We start from the raw sequence: 20,428 nt of genomic DNA, 5'->3' as shown, positions 1-20,428 counted from the left end.
TAAAAAAACAAACACTATAAAGATAAGATTTAAAAACTAAATTATGCAATGCAATATTTGGTGTTAACGTTCCAAAGTTTTTTCCTTTATGGCAGGGGTGGAGAACCTCCAGCTAACCGCTCAACCATTTATGGTTTGCCAGATATTTCCTAGACTATACTGGCTATACGTTTGGGCTTTACATAATCCCTGTTGGTACTTTACAACTCATAATTGAGCATATTTTAAATAAACCAGTCTACAAGGCTTTAAGAATTAGCTGCACCTTTCTGGCATTAAGAAGGTCTGTTCAAGCCGCTCAGGTGGCGCAGCGGTAAAAACACACGCTGCAACCAGAGCTAGGATCTCGAATACATCGTATCGAATCTCAGCTCTGCCTTGCCTTTTTTTAATTGAAGACAAATGATGACAATTTTTCCTTTTATTATTTCTCTTAAAAAAAAGAAAAGAAAATACTGTATTTGTGATTATCTTTTATTTATCTAAATAATGAATGCACTTTTATTTCTGAGGTAGGAACAAACTATGCAAAACAATTTTGAATTAAGCCCAATTTGGCTGAAAAACCCCGAATTTGGCAACCAGGCCTATAGCTCCAGTGACGTTTCTGAATCGGTTATTAACTGTATTGTGGTGAATCGTTACATTCCTATTACCTTAACCGCTAGGCTACAAGTGCCCTTTACATTCTGTATGTTAGAAATACGTGGCTTCATTGTACAAGAGTGCAAATGCTAGACTAGCCTGCCTGCAGTACAGACCTGACTAATTTAAAATGTGTCAAACCTTATAAAGTCTGAGATCAAATTAAACTGCTTTTTATACTAATCAGCACCATGTATCTATTTATTCCATTGTTGAAGTCACATGACCAAATATGCAAATATTAATCTGGCCCCCAGTGGAAATCAGGTTGCTTTTACAGCTGAGAAATTATTCTCACACTGGCTATGAACGTGACTTGCTCTGAACGAGTAATTATCAGTGTGTAAACACTCCTGGCTGCACGAGGCCTGATTTAAAGCACCACACCCTATGTGCTCTATAGAAATTAGGGTTTGGGTTTATGACTGTTTGAGCAGTACTGTGTTTCAGCCTGCTGGTCGCAGCTAAGTCAATAACTCCTCAATGAGTCACATGAAGAATGCAGAAACAACCTGTCCTGGTAAACCTGGGGTCTGTCTGAAAAGCTGCCTTGCTGCCTACGTAGGCAGCTGCCTAAGTAGTGAGGATTCTAATAAGCATTGACTTGTACGGCATATGCAGACGCCTTTATCCAAAGTGACTTACATTACAGTTACAGTATACAGTCTGAGCAATTCATGGGTTAAGGGCCTTGCTCAAGGGCCCAACAGCAGCAACCTGGCAGTGGTGGGGCTTGAACCAGCAACCTTCTGATTATTAGTCCAGTACCTCAACCACTAGACAACGGCTTGCTATTCAAACACACTACTTAGACAGCGGTTGTCACCACAGTTTCGCTTACTAAGCTAACACTGTTAGCCTCAGGTCATTCAAACCAATGGGCTGATACGGCACAAGTTGTGCTGCATTGAATGCTGGGATTGTCTGTACCACTAACAAAGCATCGGACAGTCCCTCGTTATTCAATCAGTCTATTGATTTGAAATAAGGCAACTCAGTAGGCAGCATTTTGAGGCAGCTAAGAATTCAAACAGCCTTCTTCTCAGGGGCGCGTGTATGATGACGTAAAATGCGTCTATGTAGAGATCACTAGGTTTTCGGACACACATCTGAAATGGGAATAAAGGGTGAACACGTACCTTCCAAAAAAGACCACTTTCATGTGCCTGCGGGACAGCACCTCGCCAATCCCGGCCACCTTGGACAGGTAGCCCCGTACCTCACCAACCTGCTCCTCTGTGGTGACTGGATCCAGCTCCTCATTGCTGTAGGTCTCTGGTACACAAACAAAACAGTCAATATTATATAAGGCATCAAAATGTCTGGCCAAGCAACCTGTCAACACAATTGGCTTCAACTGAGTCAGACAGACACAGTAAGTCGGTCCTTTAACAAGGGATGTGTAGTATCAAGGGTGGGCATTAGTATATTTTCTGATCCAATTAACTGATGTATTTTTTGGGACGTAAATGCAGGCATTGCTGACTGTATTAAGCGTATTAAGGCAGCATCATGCATTTCATGTTTTGGAGAAACTGTTGTGAGAGCTGACGGAAACATTTAACACAGACGCCACCTTTGCTGCTACTTTTAAACGGTGGTGACTAAGCTGGTCTTTGTTACTACTTGATCCGTCTGAGAGGAAAGTGTAGGCGTCTATGAAGAGGGTTACATAACCTTCCTTCTGTAGCCACACAACAATGCTAAGCACTACTGAAATCCAGTCTAATTTCAGATGCCTAATGCCAAGTTCACACTACAGGACTTTCTGATTTGCCGGGTCGCTGTACAGTTCACACTACACGACTGAATCTCTTGCACTCGGGAGTCTTTCAGTCTGTGTTTATTTCACAATACACGACTGATCGGCGATAGGGGGTTTCAGACTACACAATCTATCACCAACTGGAATCACAGGCGAGCTTCTCTGATCTCCCAAACCATGTTTTTTTTTTTTTTTTTTTTTTTACAAAAACACGTGAGAAGTGACGAGGGGTTTAATGATACCACGTCCAAAAATGCACGTCAACAAGTAGCGAGAGATCAAAGTGTTTGTGCGCTGATGTGCAGCGTAAAATCAAAGAGGAAAAATAAATGAATCTGAGTGGATTTGGCAACACGAACAGTATGGATTGTTCTATTGTGAGTTGGAGGTTAATTAATATTTTTGCAATGCAGTGTTGGTGTTATGTTTTGTAGAGGATCAAGTCAGAAATACTGTAAAACGTGTGTGTGCCGGTGTATTCTGATATAAACTACAGTATATTATCCCCCTGTCCCACCTGTTTACACTCCTCTCCTGCGTTTCCGCTCACACTGTATCTTGCGTTCTCATTGGCTGTTCGACACAGCACTCACTGCCAGTCGAGCAACTGAGATCAGATATCTGACATGTTAGAAATCTCGATCTGGTCGCCGAGTGCTCGGCGAGCCGGTCGGATGGAGCTGTTGAGTAGTTCACACTTAGCGATTGAGAGCCGAGTTTTGATTGCCGAGCGAACGCCGAGTTGCTCCCGAGCCGGCAAATCTAGCGCCGACCAGTCGCTGAGCGAAAATCAGGGCAAAAATCGTGTAGTGTGAACTAGGCATTAGCATTTCTAATGCCACATCAGTAGCATCACAATATGACCTGATTCATACATCCTGCAATACTTAATCAAGGTCCTACCTAATTCACAACCGTGAAAATCGCGGCACGGACGTTGAAATGAGCTGTTTTCCGTGAAATATGCAATTTGCCATTTGTGTTTAGCGATTTAACAATGCAATATAAGGCGGTCATAGCAATCATACAGCAATTAAGCTAGTGCAGACTAGACCTTTCTGTGATATAGTGTGCTGACAATGTTTGATTTTTGTGTTTACATATTGAGTGCATTTTGTCCCTTTGGGTATTTCATAATCAAATGAAAAGTGTGCTTCTCAACACACGTGATCATCTCTGTGCTGCGCCTCAAAAGAACAAGCCGGTAAAGTATTACGCTCCCGATAGTTTGTCAATGTACCCATTAGGGCTGCAACTATCAATTAATTTTGTAATCGAGTATTCTATTGATTATTCCAGCAATTAATCGAGTAATCGGATAAGAAATACTTTCGCTTTAATAAAGAGCAAAAATAAATATGTATAAGATTAAATAAGACGTGTCTCTTAAAACAAAACAAATACATCAAAAATAAATCAAATACTTTTAAAATGTATACAGGCAACCTAAAACTAAATAAATATATAAATAAATAATAAATATTATATATAATAATACACAATGAAACAAACATCACCTCTAATTTGTGCAACTTTTAGAACTAAAGGTTTCAGCTACAGCTCACGCATAACATAAAGCTTTAATATTTTTTAATGTATTTTTTCCAGCTTAAAATGATCTCAAACTTTCTGTGGTTTTCTCTGTCCAGTCTCCTCTGTTCGCCCCTCGCTTTTTTCTCTCTCTCTCTCTCCATTCTGCAGTCCGCGATATCAAATCTCGGCTGCGTCCTAAATCGCACTTTCATGCTGAACAGTACGCAGGAGCGGCGAGCGTGAACAAGAAACGTAGTGTTCATTGAACTGTACGTGAAAAGTACCCGGATTAAGTCCTGTTAAGTACTGTTTAAGTGTGAGATTTCGGATGCAGCCCTCGGCTTCTTCACGTCACCTGACCACAGCGTGAACGCGTTGTGCAAAAGTGCGAAACACCGTGACCTGTATAGAAATGTATGGATTTAACGATGCTTCTATGCGAAAAATTTTAAATGATGATTTTTAGTAATCGAATTACTCGAGTTTCTCGAGGAATCGTTTCAGACCTAGTACCCATTATTTCTTCTTTTATAAACTCAGAAAACTTTAAAGATGCTCGGTTACATTAGCAATCGGTTAGACAAAATGTCCAAGATGTCGAAGTCTAAAGCAGCTTAAAACATTACATGAAAAACTCATCGTTCAATATCTTAGTATTATTTGACAACTTGTGCCGTATCATTAAATTTGGCACTCTTCTTTAAAAATCCATAAGATCTGTGATTTTTGAAATACGAGGTCAGTAAAAATTAAGCACATTTAGGACTAACAGGACCGGATACATTTAGCCAATAGGACCGGATACATACACTGTTCCTGCAATGCTTATATAAATGTGCTCTAATTGTTATTGGGGCATGTATGGAAACACTTACCCTCTAGAAAGGCCGAGCTCTCTTTGATGTAAGCACCAAGCTGCTCGAAGATACCGTTGATCTTCTTCTTGGCGGTAACGAAGTGCTTAAGCGGGGAGGCATTTACCTCAGCCATTAGTCTCTTGTCCTTTTTGCCGATTGCACTGGTGTTGGGTCGTGGAAAAACCAGAGACATTGCACTGAAGCCAAAGAAAGAAAACAGGAAAATTATTTAAAAAATTACCACACTGCATGATTAAGTTCTGAGTTGTCTCATACTGGTCAGTAAAGGTCACACTCTTGAACCGGCCTGGAAAGCACAGAAGCACAGCACTTTGCTTGATTTTCAGACATTGTATATGTTTTTTTTATTAATTTCCACTACAGCAGTTTAATCAAATATCACAGCTCAGATACTATTGTTACACAGTTACACATTCAAAGCCAACAAAATACTTTTACAAATGTTTAGTGGTACAGTTTAGTAGGTCAAATCTTAGTAAAAATACTACTAGGGCAGTGGTAGCTTAGTGGTTAAAGTACTGGACTAATAATCGGAAAGTCGCTCATTCAAGCCCCACCACTGCCAAGTTGCCACTATTGGGCCCTTGAGCAAGGCACTTAACCCTGTATTTCATAGACTGCATTAATCACAATTGTCAGTTGCTTTAGATATAAGCGTCTACTAGGTGCTGTAAATGTAAACGTAAATGAGACACACATTCCAAACATTTAATTTAACCCTCCGCAAATATAGAGCACAATAATTTTATTATCATCATTATTATTAATTTACTGAACGTAAGGGACAATACTATAAACTATAAATAATTTCATTTAATTTTAATGTTTAATGTCTAGTTTAATTAAATTATTAATAAAAACAATTATCAGGGTGACTTTAAAAAAAAGCTTTTACACTAGACACACTTTATGATGTGTGCACTCTCAGTGCAGGTCCCAAACCCGGATAAAATAAAGAGGGTTGCATCAGGGAGGGAATTCGACTCTAAGAATTGTGCCAGTTCGGGTATGTGGATCAGAGTGATCCATTGTGTCGACCACCTAATACTGAGTCTTTTATTTTTTTTAAATATGTGGTATTACAATATGAACATGTTTAATCTAGAGCACTATGCTTGTAGTCTGAATAGCCAGATCAGAATTCACATGACTTACTCTGTAATTGTCAGACATGGGGAGAACATGCAAACTCCACACAGAAAGAATCCAGACCACCCCACCTGGGGATTGAACCCAAGACCTTCTTGCTGTGAGGCGACAGTGCTACCCACTGAGCCACCGTGCCGCCCACCTACTCTGTAATTGTCATACATATATCTTAATGTATATAAAACGTAATATTAATATCATATATTAATGTCATGCATGTATATGAATGTATTTGAATATCAAACGAGCTCAGACTTTTCTACCAGCGCAAATCACACTTTGGCTGTCCTTAACAAAGAAAGTTCTAAAGCCCAATAGGATAAATAAAAATCATGACGGCTGATGTTTAACTGAAAATACAAATGGGCAAATTGATTATTAAGAAAGCAATCACTCTAAAAATCATACACGTGTGCATCACCCTGAAAGCCCCTAAAATATTTATTTACATATGCGCTGTTTGGAACGTCTTTTGACTGTACAGGCACAAATTCCTACAGACATACTTCAAGGTCTTGTGAGAGGTCTTCTCAAAAAATAGCTGTGGTCACTATGTAAATACTATTTGTTTTTTTAAATGGGATGTCCAACAAGTTCATGGTCAGATGTCAAAAAAATTTTGCCCACTTACCATATAGGAGCACTTTGTAGTTCTACAATTACTGACTGTAGTCCATCTGTTTCTCTACATACTTTTTTTAGCCTGTTTTTACCCTCTTCTTCAATGGTCAGGACACCAACAGGGCCACTACAGAGTAGGTATTATTTGGGTGGTGGATCATTCTCAGCACTGCAGCGACACCATGGTGGTGTGTTAGAGTGTGTATAGCATATAGTGTCCTTGTGAATGAGTACTGGCATGCTATTAGTTACTAACACAAAATATTGTTTTATGCGTTGACAAGTCCCTACATCTTGATGAGTTATGCCACTGTTGATCCACTGAGACTTCTCCAAGTCTAAGTCTGTAAACCCACGCATTGTCAAAAGAAGCAGGAATCTGAACATCCATATCAGCCCATCACAGACAATCAAATGCATGATTTAAAGCTGTGCAGTAAAAAGTTTAAGAAATGTAATGCACACACAGGACGGATCTTACCTCGTAGTATAAGAACCACCTTGGGATAAGAAAGGTGTCTGGTAGCATTAAAAATCTCCAGTGCTAGAGGGGTCAGCAGGCGGTGACCGTTCACCTAATTCAGTTACATCAGAGCTCATATAACGCGCACAAGGACATACGATCTAAAACTTCTGAATTCATAACCGATCTCTTTTATAAAAGATCTAATACTAATCCGCACCTGGTAAAGTCACGATCCGACCCGATCACTTTGTAAGGACAAGCAGAAAGTCCGATCTCAATGTCACAGGCACTATTCTGTACTCCGGCGAACAGATCGCAGGTCAAAGCGTTCATCAGTGCACTAATCCGACATCACTGCTGTCTACATTTATCTGATTTACTGCTGAGACACTAGATATATCAGCCGTGTGTTTAAACCCTCTTCTCGGCCTCGCTTCGCTTCACGTTTCACACGCACGCCTTGACCTCTTTCGGCATGGAGCATCTTTAGTTCCGCAATCTTCCTGTAGGGAAAAATATACTGAGATCTGATTGGTCGCGGTGCCTCCTACAATCTGCCTGTCAACTCAAAGCCACGCCTACACGTCCCGCCTCTTGAATGCGCATGCAAATCAAAGCCCCATGTGAAACCACGCCTACTTTTAAAGCCATGTGTAAATACCAATGCCTTAGAAATTTGGTTTGTAAACCTGGGCATAGTCGGGATGCTCTGATCAGGGTTGCGGTGGGTCTGGCACCACATGGAAATACCAGTCACAAGGCAACAGCACACACACACAACAGGGACACCATCCATACAGAGCACCACGCACCAAGATGGGGATCTTATTCAGTGAGTCATCTATTTTCCCCTAACTTCTTTGCCCTGGTCAAGGTTGCAGGGGGTTTGACACCAACTGTAAACACTGAGAACAAGGCACCCATGCATTGCAGGGCACCACACACTCAAAGACAGACATCCCAAGTTGCAAACACTCATTACAGGGAGGTACCCCCGGAGCCGGACCTCAACCCCGACCCCCCAAGCCCCCCCTTGCACACACCATAGGATATGGGTGATAACAGAACTTTTAGGAGCTGCTAACTGAGCTACTAAGCTAACTGTTCGCGTGACAAACACATTAAGTGCACTAGATAGTGTGCAAGATAATAGATTTATGTTTCATACACAGTGCACTAGATTGTATATTAGAAAAGAATTTTTGTTCCTTACTTAGTGCACTAGATAGTGTACTAGATAATAGACTTATGTTTCTTACATAATGCTTTAGGTAGCGTATTATTTAACGGATTTAGGTTCCCTACGTAGTGCACAAAATTGTATATCAGATAACGGATTTATGTTCCCTACATAGTGCACTAGATAGTATTTTAGATATGAATTTATGTTTTTGTACATAGTGCACTAGATAATGAATTAGAAAATTGGTTTATGTTTCCTACACAGTGCACTAGATTGTATATCAGATCACGGATTTATGTTCCCTACATAGTGCACTAGATAGTGTATTAGATAATGCATTCATGTTCACTACATAGTGCACTAGAAAGTATAACGATGATATCTGTGTTCCTTACATAGTGCATTACATAATTAATTATGTTCCCTACATAGTGCACTAGATTGTATATTCGGTCATAGATTTATCTTCCCTACTTAGTGCACTAGACAGTATATTAGACAATTGATTTATGTTTCCTACACAGTGCGCTAGATTGAATATCAGATCACGGATTTATGTTCCCTACATAGTGCACTAGATAGTGTATTAGATAACGCATTCATGTTCACTACATAGTGCACTAGAAAGTATAACTAGATGATGATTTGTGTTCCTTACATAGTGCACTAGATAGTGTATTACATAATTAATTATGTTCCCTACATAGTGCACTAGACAGTATATTAGACAATTGATTTATGTTCCCTACACAGTGCGCTAGATTGTATATCAGATAACGGATTTAATACGCAATCGAGGAAAAAAGTCTGTGTCGCCTGCGTGTGTGTGTGTGTGCGTGCGCTCTTGGCCACTCATTCTAGATTCTGGGAGATTTTATCTGACTTGCGGGAGACTTGGGATGTCTGCAAACATCAATTTTCACTAGCTGCGTTACTCTGATCAGAAGGGTGTGGCACACCCTGTACAGAGTGCCAATCTATTGCAGGATACTACACATCTATTTTCACTCACACCCCATTTCACTCACATCCGCAAACTGCATGCGTTAAGAGGGTGGAAGGAAACTGGACTACCAGAGGAAACCCATATAAATACAAGGAAAACTCTTTACAGACTGTGACCGGATGCAAGGTTTAAACCCAGGTACCTGGGAACGTCCATATAACACACTGCACCACCATTCCAATATACACACACAGGCAGGCTTTAATCAGTTCTGCCCAATCTGTTAACTATCAGTCTATACTGATGATACTGTACGTATACTTAACAAATTGGAACAAATCATCAGTGTCTTACTGCCTTTAATACTATGTAGTAATTTGCATCTAAGATGCAATCAGACATGGCCAATCGTGCTTTTTAGATCCCTGCCAGGGCGGTGGTACTACTGAGATTTGAGATAGTGTTTTAGGCTCAGAGGTAGGGTTGGGCGGTATGACGGTATTACGGTATACCGCGGTATTTAAAAATGTTGACGGTATTTAAAAATGGTGACGGTATTTAAAAAAATGTGAAGCACCAAATTTCTGCTTCAGGTTTACCTTGAAAACTAAGACTTTAGGACATTCGCGCATCCTCAGTAAGGGAGGGGTGGGAGGGGTAGGCGGTTGGAGCTCACCGATTGGTTGTAGTGATGGGAATTATGGCTCCTTGAAGGGAGCCGGATCTTTTATCTCGGTTCCTTTTAAAGAGCCGTTCAAAAAAATGACTCCTTGTTCCTCGGAAAGCGCTACTGGGTAAATTATAAGACAGCCCCGATATTAATATCAATGATGAACAATCATGAACATTTTGCTACCTTGCCTTAAATGTAGGCCTAATTCAAACAACACTTAAATGAGAAAAAAAGATTTATTTTAAAAGAAGAGAAAAAACTACAGAGAAGAGACGTACTGTGGTTGCATCGCATTAAGTTTCAGAACAATCCTCTTTTGTGCAGAGATGTGCCTGTGTTTATTTCTGCTTTAAAACATACGCACCATGAAATAATCAGATTTAACATAATTAAACAAGTTTATTTCTTAGTTATTTGTGTTCTCTCTGTAGCTCGGTTACGACTCTCTCTCTCTGTGTGTGTGTGTGTGTGTGTGCACGCGTCTTGCTCGCTCAATATTAAAAGTGTTTTCGGATTTAAATTTCGACAATAAACAGCTCTTATTATGACTGACTGATTCCTTCTACTGATGCCAAGCTGAATGGGTGGATTACAGCCGGTAAGAACTGCGCAGAAATAAAAAAATATATATAAAGAGACGCATTTACACTTATGCGTGAAATATTTATTATAGATCAGACAGGATAAGCAATGTTTGACGTTCTGATTGTTTAATTTTTTTAAATAAAACATTTGAATACTGCGATTACACTGTAAAGTTTGTACACTGTAAAGTTTGTCCACCCCCCCGCGGTAATACCGTATACCGCAGTATTTTCTGAAGACGGTATGAAAATCAGCAATACCGCCCAACCCTACTCAGAGGTATTAACGACATAGTAGGTACATCACTTAATCCTTCTCCGATTCCTGCTAGTGCTTAATGTAAATGAAAAGTTTTGCCTCCACCATAACACCTGGAGCAATTTGCAAATTTGCAACCATATGGCTAAATTGAAGGCTTTCCTCAGCTCTTTTTCGACCAGCATGGAATGGGTTCTGTTCGGGTTTGTGCACCTAATTTTAAACCATTTGGCACATTTTAACCAAAAAATGAACATTTGTTTCCAGCTGGAAGCAAAGAATAGTGACATCTAGGGCTGGGCGATATGGATCAAAAATAATATCTCGATATTTTTTAGCTGAACGGCGATATACGATATATATCTCGATATTTTTTCATCCCATAAGGTAATAACAAAAAGACACTTCTGAGACAAAGCTACATGTTCCAATTTTTTTACAGGCACTTTTATTAACATTCATGCTGGGGAAGCTTCACACAAGAACTATTTTTCCTTAAAAAAAAAAAAGAACTATTCTAAGAAAAAGTTTGTTGTTTTCTAACGTCTCACCTGTCGTGTAATGTTAATTACAAATGTACTGTCTGGCCCTTTAAGAATGTTAAGTGTACTTTAGGGCGCAGGGAGCGAGTGTGTAGGGAAGATATTAGAATTGATCGTTTCCAACTGTGCTTATGTTCTTATGTTGTTTTGCACTGAGCTTGTATGACATTAAAACCCCCCTCAGCGTTCTGCTTCATGCACTTTATTATTATTTAACAGCTTTATTTGTTGTTTAATTGCTGTTTGCTCCTTGTTTACTGTAGAGTTAGTTCATGCAATTTTATAAATTTTTGGATGTTTATTTGCTGACAACAAGAAATACTATAATACAAGATAAATAAATAAATGACGTCTCGGACGTCGGGCGATCGTCCAATATAAACTAACATGACCACGTACAACATCCAGTACAGAAATCACTCCCCATAATGTTTGTTTTTTTACAGATAGAGCAAATATATGTACGTCAAATATACAAACATTATACAAAAAATATATACACAAGAGTCAGTACAACAGGAGACGCACCGTTACATTATTATTATTTGCTCAACACTTGCATGATTTACACTGTTTATATATGAAGTAAATACGTGCATGTCAGCGCTTGTATGTTTATTTCCGTTTTCCAATATTGGTTTTTAAAACGAATAACGACTCGTTTTCTTGTTTTTCAACTTTGGGATTTGAAGTAAAAAACGAATGACCAAAGGTACACAGAGCTCGAACCTTTTGTCTGGACTTGTTTTCAGCATTCTCTACAGAATACATTATTCCGCTGCTCATCTGACACTTCTCCACCACTGAATCCGAACCATCTCCAAATAACTGAGCCATTATTATTCTATTTACTAACCAGCTCCTCAACCGTCTAAATGCTATCATGGGAGTTTTACTTACAGAAATGTGTTCTGAGGGCAGAAAGAATTGGCGGTGGGGAGGGGCGAGTTGTGTTCAGTGAGGGAGAGGGGCGGGGCAGGTGAACATGTGCAGAGACAAACTGGGAGAAGAGAAAGACGAACTGTCGGATCTAATTGGAACGCGACATCGATATCAATATAAGCAATATTGTCTTATCTTATATCGCGTATGAAAATATATCGATATATTATAAAATCTCGATATATCGCCCAGCCCTAGTGACACCCATTGGCAACAATGACGTCTTCTTGTTACCAGTAATGACCCATGCTCACTTTTTGGATAAAACAAACATCTGGAACAACAGCACAAATGCTCGGCTCACAGGTAATCTGTGTACTCCACCAACTTGTTACTACTTCTTATTTCCATTGTGCATTGTGAATTGCCCTTCAGTGATGACGCATCCTTGGTTCCAATAAAAACTGGTTCAAATGTGGGCTGATTCTCTGAATAGCACCACGGTTCTAAGAAGCCACAGTTATTTTGGTCAAAATCAGCTGTATGTCTATTAACGTTTCATCTTCAGCCCTGATTCCTCTGTCCTGGCTTCTTTCAGACTTAGGAATCAAGGAAAGGAAATAAAGGAAAAGGATGCACACATAACATCAACAGGGTAAACGTGATGAAATATCAGTAGCACTGATATTGAAGTTTTACAAGCCGCAGGGGTCAGGAGAGTGCATATGAAGGAATTGGATACATCCAAATCAAAACATTGCAATGGTGGTGGTGAAATTTGAGTACATCCATAAGAAGCATTTAAGGTTAGTGAGGTTGCAGCAGTGATTAACAAGTGGTGTACAGAGTCCTGTTAACACAACCAGTGTTCCATATACTTTATCTGCCAAGCAATGTGGCTGTGTAAATTACCACAAGTCGTAAATAAACAGTAATATGTCATTACACAAGAATCCTCTCTAAACATAAGTTATATAATGGGAAAAACCCAGCATTCTGTAGGCTTGTTTTACTTTCACTTGATTGCTTAGTGGTAGGGATCTTTTTTGATTGCATTACAGGTCATCTAAAAAAGATAATACTACTTCAAAGTGTACTTCTTTTTCTTTTTCCACTAGAACATAAGTTCATCAGATTAATTTTCTCCCTAGTGTGAGTTAATACCAAAAACGCATTCACACACAATAAAAAGCAACAGAACTAATAAAGATAAAATCTTGATAAACAGCACTGTATGGATTTCTGTTAACAATATTTGTTAGGGAGACCATACGTCCATTTTTTTCCCGGACATGTCCTCTTTTTTGGACCTGAAAAATGCGTTCGAGTGGGATTTCTAATTCACCAAAATGTCCAGGATTCGGCTTTTGTAGTCTGTTTTTGCACTGATTTCACCTTTCTCTTTTCAGACAAATTATAGAAAAAAATCTGTGCTTTTGTCTCTTTCTGGGTCCTTTGTGAGAAAAGTGTTCAATAAAGGTGTTAGTTCAGCAAAACAAAAAACTGCAGCTAAAGGAGAGTCCGTCAGGTAAATGAACTATTGTGTGAAATTGTGTTACTGCTAGGGATGTAACGATTCACCACATGACAGTTAATAATCGATTCAAAAATTCTACATGTAAAATAATTTGATGTTCACTTTAAACAGCAGAGGGCACTGGCGCTATACACCTTGCCTGGTTGACGTCACTGGCGCTACATGTCTGGTTGCCAAATTCGGGGTTTTTCAGCCACATTGTGCTTAATTCAAAACTGTTTTGCATAGTTTGTACCTACCTCAGAAATAAAAGGCCATTCATTATATAGATAAATAAAATATAATCACAAATACAGTATTTTATTTTCTTTTTTAAGAGAAATAATACAGTAGACCCTTGAGTTACGAACGGTTTACCATACAAACATTTTGGGTTACGAACGATCTTTTTCAACTTAATGTACGAACAAATTTTGGATTACGAACCGAAATTCGCGAAACACGTGACGTCATGAACAAGTTGCCTCCGATCGTCTCTCTCTCTCTCTCTCTCTCTCTCTCTCTCTCTCTCTCTCTCTCTCTCTCTCTCTCTCTCTCTCTCTCTCTCTCTCTCTCTCTCTATATATATATATATATATATATATATATATATATATATATATATATATATATATATATATTAGGGCTGTCAAACGATAAAATTTTTTAATTGCGATTAATCTCAGAATTTCATGTAGTTAATCGCGATTAATCGCATAAAAAAAAATCTGTGTAAATGTTATAGAAAAGAAGGATTTTTAAGTGAAATGTTACAATTAAAATGGTGAACACATTTTATGCTAAATGTACTGATGTTAAAAACTGCTGGGACAAGAGAAAACTGTAAGGGAGTTTTTGTAACAGACTTTTCTGTGGTTGTATCGTGACAATGGTTTGATGGTTTGATAGATAGATAGATAGATAGATAGATAGATAGATAGATAGATAGATAGATAGATAGATAGATAGATAGATAGATAGATAGATAGATAGATAGATAGATAGATAGATAGACAGACAGACAGACAGACAGACAGACAGACAGACAGAGACAGACAGACAGAGACAGACAGACAGATAGAACCGAGTCTTTCTTGTTATTTACATAAAATGAATAACTGTAATGATGCATAAAGTATATTGCTAGTGTAAAAATTGAATAGTAATTAAACTATCAGATTATTAAATAGTAAAGTGACATGTGACAATATTGCACAATTAGGCCAATATAGCCACATATATACAGTACATGCACATATATACCCATATTCATACATATTCACACATGTAAATACCCATATACATATTCACATATGCAAATACATACACACATACTCAAGTACATATATGCAAATACATACATACTGTATATATACTGTAGTATGGACGTTTCTACACGAAGTGAGTGTGTTTTGACCCTTTGGGGCTTCCATAGTTCATGGACTAGCGTGCTTGACTCAGCTGTCCGGTATTCGGTACTCGGTACAATACCACGCTGGGTTATATTATTTTAACAAACCGCAAATAAACAACGGTGGCAAGTCCGACATTAAATCGTTTGTTCTACCAGTCAAGTCTCAACATGAAATACAATTTGCGTTAACGGCACTATTTTTTTTAATCGCGTTAAATTGAGATCACGTTAATGCGTTATTATCGCGTTAACTTCGACAGCCCTAATATATATATATATATATATATATATATATATATATATATATATATATATATATATATATATATATATGTATATATGTATATATATATATATATACATATACAGGGGTTGGACAAAATAACTGAAACACCTGTCATTTTAGTGTGGGAGGTTTCATGGCTAAATTGGACCAGTCTGGTGACCAATCTTCATTAATTGCACATTGCACCAGTAAGAGCAGAGTGTGAAGGTTCAATTAGCAGGGTAAGAGCACAGTTTTGCTCAAAATATTGCAATGCACACAACATTATGGGTGACATACCAGAGTTCAAAAGAGGACAAATTGTTGGTGCACGTCTTGCTGGCGCATCTGTGACCAAGACAGCAAGTCTTTGTGATGTATCAAGAGCCACGGTATCCAGGGTAATGTCAGCATACCACCAAGAAGGACAAACCACATCCAACAGGATTAACTGTGGACGCAAGAGGAAGCTGTCTGAAAGGGATGTTCGGGTGCTAACCCGGATTGTATCCAAAAAACATAAAACCACGGCTGCCCAAATCACGGCAGAATTAAATGTGCACCTCAACTCTCCTGTTTCCACCAGAACTGTCCGTCGGGAGCTCCACAGGGTCGATATACACGGCCGGGCTGCTATAGCCAAACCTTTGGTCACTCGTGCCAATGCCAAACGTCGGTTTCAATGGTGCAAGGAGCGCAAATCTTGGGCTGTGGACAATGTGAAACATGTATTGTTCTCTGATGAGTCCACCTTTACTGTTTTCCCCACATCCGGGAGAGTTACGGTGTGGAGAAGCCCCAAAGAAGCGTACCACCCAGACTGTTGCATGCCCAGAGTGAAGCATGGGGGTGGATCAGTGATGGTTTGGGCTGCCATATCATGGCATTCCCTTGGCCCAATACTTGTGCTAGATGGGCACGTCACTGCCAAGGACTACCGAACCATTCTGGAGGACCATGTGCATCCAATGGCGGTGCCGTGTATCAGGATGACAATGCACCAATACACACAGCAAGACTGGTGAAAGATTGGTTTGATGAACATGAAAGTGAAGTTGAACATCTCCCATGGCCTGCACAGTCACCAGATCAAAATATTATTGAGCCACTTTGGGGTGTTTTGGAGAAGCGAGTCAGGAAACGTTTTCCTCCACCAGCATCACGTAGTGACCTGGCCACTATCCTGCAAGAAGAATGGCTTAAAATCCCTCTGACCACTGTGCAGGACTTGTATATGTCATTTCCAAGACAAATTGACACTGTATTGGCCGCAAAAGGAGGCCCTACACCATACTAATAAATTATTGTGGTCTAAAACCAGGTGTTTCAGTTATTTTGTCCAACCCTTGTATATACATATATATACAGTGAGCGAACATTTAGACAGCAGACGTATATTTTGTAAAATTGTGCAGAGAGAGCTCAGTGTTGAGAAAATGAACAAATCTATTACATTTGTTGTTGTATAATTACTCCTGCCAGTAGCTGTCACTGTGTATCAGACAGAGGGGACAGTGAGTGAGAGAGAAGAAGGAATTCGGCTCAGTAAAGTATTCTTTCTTTCGTGCAATCACACCTACAAAATACAACACTATTGAAATAAAGAAGAAAATAATAGAGAAATATGAGAGCTATTGTTGTTTCTGGTAGATACATTTTATATAAAAAGAAGGAAATTTATTATGGTGTATGGTACAGCACACATACTGAAATGTGATGTGTGTTTTATGTACAGTACTACAGTGTATTGTTGTTTATTCTATACTATAGGGAAAATATACTTGTATTTATAACAAAAAAAATGTAAGACATTAGAGAGGTTAGGTAAGGGGGTGGTGTGGGAGGTCTGGCACAGATTAATTCTGTTTACATTATTTCCTATGGGAAAAAATAGGTTTAACTAATGAACATTTTGACTTAAGAACAGCCCTTCGGAACCAATTAAATTCGTAAGTCAAGGGTCTATTGGTTGTTTTTATTGTTTCGGGCCAAACGCTGAATGTAAGGAAATAAGATTATCTGACCATAAAACATTTGATAGTTGAGCACCCCAAACCCCCGCAAGTGTCCTGTTTTTTAAAAAACCAAAATATGGTCACCTTATAACAGTGTTCCATACAGTGAGCGTTGGCTTTTATTACTTAACTATAACTGTTTTATTACTATAACTATAACTGACAGGTAGAACTTGGCTTGACATTAGCTTATTATTGGCATAATCTCTACACATGCTGCATCATCACACTGACGTATACAGTAATTGTTAAACAATGTACGAAACGTTTACAAATTAAAAATGTACGGAATACCGTGATAGTTAGCAACTCACCAGAAAGGGCGATGATGTTATGACAAATACTCAGGCATCTTGTTTAGGGTCCAGGGAAACAATATTCCAAAATATTCCAATGCAGTTCGTTTATACTAAATACTAACCTTACAAATATAACAGTAACAAGAAAGGTTAATAATTTTACCAACCCAATTTACCTTTCTGTATCAAATAGTGAAAGTAAATTAGCATTAGCACGCTAAGCTAGTCTAAGATAGAGTTCGGTTCGAAAATAAATATATAACGATACCACAATGACACTCAGTGTACACTACTAAAATATCAATAATAAGTCGTTTGAATACAATTCATTAATTCCTAGCGGTTATACAACGCGAATAATTGTGTACTTTATAAGTATTAGTCGTTTTCATCAGACTACGATGCATGACAGCTTCTTTAGTGAATAAATGGCGGTTAGCAATGTTATGTAATAGAGCGTTAGCGCCACTGGATGGACTGGAGTGTAACAGTTGGTACACCCCGGACATAGCAGACATCCCAAGTTGCAAAAACTCATTTTAGGAAGGTACCCCCCTCCCCCGCTCAGGTAAACACCTGCCATCCCACCCCATGCCTTCCGCCAACCATCCCAGGGTGTTCCTTATTTCCAGTTTTGAAAGCTGGCAACCCTAGTGATAACAGAACTTTTAGGTGCTGCTAACTGTTCGCGTCACAAACACTGTGCACTAGATAGTGTGAAAGATAATAGATTAATGTTCCCTACATAGTGTACTAGTTTGTATATTAGAAAATAATTTATGTTCCTTAGTGCACTAGATAGTGTACTAGATAATAGACTTATGTTTCTTACATAATGCTTTAAGTAGCATATTAGTTAACGGATTTAGGTTCCCTACATAGTGCACATAGTGCACTGCTCCCCGATCTCGTATTGAATTTGTTATCTGATATACAATCTAGCGCAGTGTAAGGAACATAAATCAATTGTTTAATATACTGTGTAGTGCACTATGTAGGGAACATAAATCCGTTATCTGATATAATATTTAGTTCACTATGTAGGGAACATAAATAATTCTATCTATCTATCTATCTATCTATCTATCTATCTATCTATCTATCTATGTAATACACTATCTAGTGCACTATGTAAGGAACACAAATCATCATCTACTTATACTTTCTAGTGCACTATGTAGTGAACATAAATGCGGTATCTAATACACTATCTAGTGCACTGTGTAGGGAACATAAATCAGTGATCTGATATACAATCTAGTGCACTGTGTAGGGAACATAAACCAATTGTCTAATTCACTATCTAGTGCACTATGTAGGGAACATAAATCTGTTATCTGATATACAATTTAGTGCACTATGTAGGGAACCTAAATCTGTTAACTAATACGCTACCTAAAGCATTATGTAAGAAACATAAGTCTATTATCTATGTACACTATCTAGTGCACTAAGTGAGGAACATAAATTCATATCTAAAATCTAGTCATCCCTTGTACGGATTCTTCACACCAATAAGTGGCACCCCTTCAAGATTCAGCTGCAGCAGAAACAATCAGAAAATGACCAAGACAGACGTGTCGAGTTCTGCGCCTGGGCGTTAGAGCAACAATAACAGAATCCCGCATTCGCACACGGCATTCTGTTCAGTGACGAGGCCCTTTTTTTTTGTCAGTGGTGAGGTCAACCACCAGAACGTGACGTACAGGAATGGCGAAAACCATCACTGGATGTGTGTTACACTTAATAATATAAAACTTTTTTTGGAACAATATGATGAAAACTTTAAAAGCTATTGAAGTTAATAAATAAAAATCTGTTTTTATTAGAGTATTGTAGAGTCAGTTTCAGTGATTTAATTCTCACAAACGAGTCTGTTAAAGTCCGCGCTGTGTATTTACTTAAAGATAAAGTTCCTGCTACATGTGTTATTGAGTCAGAGCTTATTAAAAGACACAAGAATCTGACGACGGAAAATCTCGTCAACGGCTAAACTGTTACCTGGAAAGTGAGAAATGGATAAAAAGACGTTGGTGAAGCGGCGCGCTGCTAAACCCTGAAGTTCGATGGTAAGTCATAAACTTAAACAGTTTATAATAATAAACAATGATATCTTCACTATGCCTGAAATGTTATTAAAAATAAGTGCCCATTTTAGAAAGCCGAAAATAACACAGGTGTCAGGATTATATGTCTTCAAATTAGTTACTTGGGACGTTAGCTAAACTATAACATTAGCATTAACAGTGTGTTAGCTGACGTTAGTTGATTGTGTGCTTTTTAAATGTTTAGTAATGCTTGCAACGCGTTAAGACTGGTGCAATTACTTAGTTTTTGCTGGACCTCCACTATTTTAAGAGCAACAAGGTTAACGTCCATATTTAATTAATGTATATATATATATATATATATATGTGTCTTATTTATACACATATCTCTACATTAATTAAATGTGGACGTTAACCTTGTTGCTCTTAAAATAGTGGAGGTCCAGCTTTTTCTTTTGAATAATTGTGTGCTTTAAATTATTGCTGTGAAGCTGGGGCAGTTGATCAAAGTTTATATGATTTATTCAGAAAATGTCTATTAACACACATTTCAGGTTTTTCCTACTCTTATAAGACTTGGGCACCACCTAAGCCCAAGCCCAGTGACCACACCACGTAAGCCCACCAACAACCCAGGGAAAACCCTGCATTTGTGCCACTGTGTTTAAGCTATTGTAGCATTCTGTTAACTACATATTTTAAATATGAAATAAAAAACAGTATTTTTATTCCAGGAAAATGGCCA

The 20,428-nt window shown here is 38.5% G+C and overlaps 1 protein-coding gene across 4 annotated transcripts in view; it reads right to left on the bottom strand.

The window, feature by feature from the left end:
- Positions 1 to 17,805, bottom strand: part of mfn2 (mitofusin 2) — a 34,936-nt gene extending 17,131 nt beyond the window's left edge. Inside the window, exons 1-4 of one of the 4 annotated variants that reach the window (XM_062999237.1) lie at positions 7,275 to 7,424; positions 7,073 to 7,166; positions 4,819 to 4,997; positions 1,785 to 1,920 (exon numbers count right to left, since the gene is read on the bottom strand). In XM_062999237.1, coding sequence (XP_062855307.1) covers positions 1,785 to 1,920; positions 4,819 to 4,993 — 311 coding nt within the window. In that variant the 5' untranslated portion in view covers positions 4,994 to 4,997; positions 7,073 to 7,166; positions 7,275 to 7,424. Of the gene's footprint in view, positions 1 to 1,784; positions 1,921 to 4,818; positions 4,998 to 5,976; positions 5,998 to 7,072; positions 7,425 to 17,650 lie in introns of those variants that run through there. The other 3 variants (XM_062999235.1, XM_062999236.1, XM_062999238.1) reach the window with 3 other exon arrangements.
- Between the last annotated feature and the right edge of the window lie 2,623 nt (positions 17,806 to 20,428).

The sequence above is a fragment of the Trichomycterus rosablanca genome, chromosome 7, assembly GCF_030014385.1.
Source record: "Trichomycterus rosablanca isolate fTriRos1 chromosome 7, fTriRos1.hap1, whole genome shotgun sequence".
NCBI classification, from domain to species: Eukaryota; Metazoa; Chordata; class Actinopteri; order Siluriformes; family Trichomycteridae; genus Trichomycterus; species Trichomycterus rosablanca.
The sequence above is the reverse complement of the archived record's forward strand: the minus strand, read 5'-3'. Positions and strand labels throughout refer to the sequence as shown.